The sequence below is a fragment of the Zingiber officinale genome, chromosome 7A, assembly GCF_018446385.1.
Source record: "Zingiber officinale cultivar Zhangliang chromosome 7A, Zo_v1.1, whole genome shotgun sequence".
Taxonomy (NCBI): Eukaryota; Viridiplantae; Streptophyta; class Magnoliopsida; order Zingiberales; family Zingiberaceae; genus Zingiber; species Zingiber officinale.
The window spans coordinates 25,850,092-25,853,637 of NC_055998.1; the positions used below are offsets into that span (position 1 = coordinate 25,850,092).

The following is a 3,546-nucleotide window of genomic DNA, read 5'->3' on the forward strand; positions in this document are numbered from 1 at the left end:
CAAATCTGATGAAAAGAGGAAGAAATATCACATTTTTAGCATAAAAATCACTCTATTATACTAAACATCCGACTCACTCACAAATCCGTGGGAAGTAGGGAATAAAACAAAGTTTTTTGCACAAAAAATCTCTCATTTAGACGGAGCAAAGACCGGAACAAGACAAATATAAAACTCTAGGATTTTCCCTTATCAGGTTCAGCTTTTGGTTGGATAGAAGAAAGTGCGAGGATGCTATGTTCTTGGCGAGATCGTTCGCTTGCTTTGATAAGGTTGATTTGATTCCGAGAGAGTAGGGCTGGAATTCGATGTGGTGGTGGATTTATCACTGGTCCTAGTCGAATTATCGAACGACGTGTGGCATGTGATTTCGAAAAGGTCACCGTCTTTCCTTTTTCTTGCGCATCGACCGAAAGTTCTGAAAACGAGTGGGAAGTTGAGTTGGATTAATTTATAATGAGAAAGTTAAGTGAAGAACTTCCGAGGAAGTTCGACGATGATTACAAGTCTTTCAACAAAAAAGAAGATAAACTAAACGATCTCTCCTTTAGATGGAAAAGGCTGTGAAAGCCATTTGCAGCGTGGTCTTCAATCTATTCCAGTTCACAGATAGTCGACGTTCAGCATCTTTAAGAAATACATACACCTTCACAAGTTTGGTACAGATTAACTTCCATATGTTGTTTCTCTTTTCACTTATCTACACTTTGGGCATGATGCGGTTCCACATTCTCCTCAGCTCTTCCATTTTGGCCTCAAACTCATCGGCTCCTGCCAACTGATTACTCTCCAACCAATTCATGGCCTTCTCAATCCCCTCATCCATCTCCCTCATCGCATTTCTCATGTCATAAACCGTGTTCTCCGATGCATTCTTGGCTTCCACATTCTTCGCATGCTTATCGTCCTCCGCCTTATGCTTCTGAGCTCGATCAACCATCTTCTCAATCTCTTCCTTGTTCTGTCTATTCTTGCTGTTGGTTATGCTCAGCTTGCTCTTGACGCCGGTGACCATGTCCTTGGCTGAAACAGTGAGTGCATAGTTGGCATCAATATCGAAAGTCACCATAATATTTGGTCTTCCGTTGGTGCCCGTAGAGACGGCCGAGAACTCGAATTTGCCTAGGAGTGTGTTCTTCCATGCCTTTGATTTCTCACCTTCGTACACCTGAATCGATACTCTACAGGGGGAGGAATCGTCCGCATTCTTGCTCGAGTTCTTCACTGCTGTATCGTCTTGGTCAACCGCCTGAATCAGCTCATGACAAACTCCCCTGCCCTGCTGTTTGCTCTGGTGGGTGGAGAAGAGCATTTCCTTCTTGGTGGGGATGGCGCTGTTCCTCGGAATCATCACTTTCATGGCTCCTCCGGCAGTCTCCAATCCTAGAGAGAGGGAAGTGACATCCAAAAGCAGAAAATCCTCCAGTTGATCATTCCCATGGCCACTTAAGAGCGCTGCATGAGCTGCAGCACCACAAGCCACCGTTTCATCCCGATTCATGCTCTTGCAGAGTTCCTTGCCATTGAAGAAGCCCTGATATAAATGATAATTACAGTTTAAAGATCACATTGTATAATCTGTTTCACAATGTAAATAATTTACACGACGTGATAAAATTGAGACCCACCCACCTGCAACAGCTGCTGTATCTTTGGAATCCTCGAAGAGCCACCCACCAATACGACGTCGTCCACCTCCTTTTTGTCGACATGAGCCTCTCTCAGGCATGTCTCCACTGCTTCCATGCACTTCCTGAAGAGGTCGTTGTTAAGCTCTTCGAACATGCTGCGCGTGATGTTGGCGTAGAAGTCGGTGTCGTTGAAGAGCAAGTCGATCTCAATCGTCGTCTGCGTTGCCGACGAGAGAGCCCTCTTCGCCCTCTCGCAAGCCGCCCTCAGCTTCGTGACCTTCCTGTGGTTGCCGCTGATGTCCTTCTTGTGCTTCGTCTTGATGTCACGGATGAAGTAGTTCACGAGTCGCTGGTCGAAGTCCTCGCCTCCGAGGTAGAGTTCGCCAGCGCTCCCCTTCACTATCACGATGCTCTCTTCGATGGCAATAAGAGAGACGTTGAGGCTGCCGCCGCCGAGGTCGAAGACAAGCACATTCTTCTCACCGTTGCTGCAGGAACCTCTACTGCCTTTCTTCTCGAGGCCGTAAGCGACAGCGGCTGCCGATGCTTCGTTAATGAGACGCATGACGTGGAGGCCAGCGATGTGACCGGCGTCCCTAATGGCCTGGCGCTGGAAGTCGTTAAATTTCGCCGGGATGGAGATCACTGCGTCGTGGACTGAGGATCCGAGGTAGGATTCGGCGATGATGCGCATCCTCATTAGGATCATGGAGATTAGTTCCTCTGCGGCAAATTCCATCTCCTTGCCCTTGTATTGAATTAATATCATCGGCTTGTCATCGGATCTTGCAGTGATCTCGAATGGCAGAGTCTTCACGTGACCTTGCGCAGAGAGATCACTGAAGCGCCTGCCAAGAAGACGCTTAACATCTGCAAATGAATTAAGCACTCCGATTCACAATACAATTCAGGCAAAATCAGCAATTAGAGCAAGAGTGAGAGAAAGGGAAAGTGACCAAAGATGGTGTTGGTGGGGTTGATGGAAGCCTGGGCCTTGGCGGCGTGGCCGATGAGGCGCTCGGTGTCGTTGAAGGCGACGCAGGAGGGGGTGGTGCGGTTGCCCATCTCGTCGGGGATAATCTCCGCCCATCTGTTTCGCCACACGGCAACGCAAGAATAGCTCGTGACGAAATCGATACCAATGGGCACCTGTTGATGCGCCCTCTTCATCCTTGCCGAACAAAGCAAGAGGGTGGAGAATGAAAACAAAGAACCCTGGCAAGTTGCAACTCTTCGTCTGCGCAGCTGGCCCTGCCGAGATAGTTCGGAAGGTCGCCACCGAATTTTTCTCCGTACATCCACGTCAAATATCTAACTTTTTCTAAATTTCATATTTAAATATTTTTTCAACAAAATATTTATTAATATCTTAATTCTAAATATATCAAATTTTATAATTAAATATTTTACTAATCAAATATTTATAATTAAATTTTCCTCTTTTAAATATCGCTAATTTCATATTAAAAAATAATTTAATAGAAAAACACCAAAACAAAAAATAATTAATCATTTCTCACGTTACAGCATAGGCCGGCATACGTGGCTCGGCTGCAGGACAACCCATGGTGTGCTGCAATTTTTTCGGCATATATTTTTTTTCGATAATTTATCAAATAATACATCTAAAATTTTAAATTTACTAAAGATGTGCTAACGGTACATATTTTTAAATACAATTCCCGTTTTACTCCATGGACAATCTGATTTTTTCTATAATTTCTCTTTTCTCTATCATTTTTTTTTTCTCTCATCTTTCTTCTCTGTAAATTTTACAGGTGTGCAGAGAATAATTTTTTAATAATATTTTAATATATTTGAAAAAAATCAAAATAAGATAACATATTTGAACTCCTTGATTCCATATTAGGTCTAACATAGGTCTTTTTGATGATTATTCCTTATTACATGTTAA

At 43.9% G+C, this 3,546-nt stretch overlaps 1 protein-coding gene across 1 annotated transcript; it reads right to left on the minus strand.

Moving 5' to 3' along the window:
• Positions 1 to 527: 527 nt before the first annotated feature.
• On the minus strand, positions 528 to 2,846 carry LOC122001199 (heat shock 70 kDa protein 1-like). The gene is made up of 3 exons (XM_042555821.1): positions 2,588 to 2,846; positions 1,633 to 2,501; positions 528 to 1,534 (listed from the first exon to the last, which is right to left on the minus strand). The coding sequence occupies exons 1-3, from the start codon at positions 2,799 to 2,801 to the stop codon at positions 701 to 703; spliced, it is 1,917 nt and encodes a 638-aa protein (XP_042411755.1). The 5' UTR covers positions 2,802 to 2,846; the 3' UTR covers positions 528 to 700.
• Positions 2,847 to 3,546: the final 700 nt, after the last annotated feature.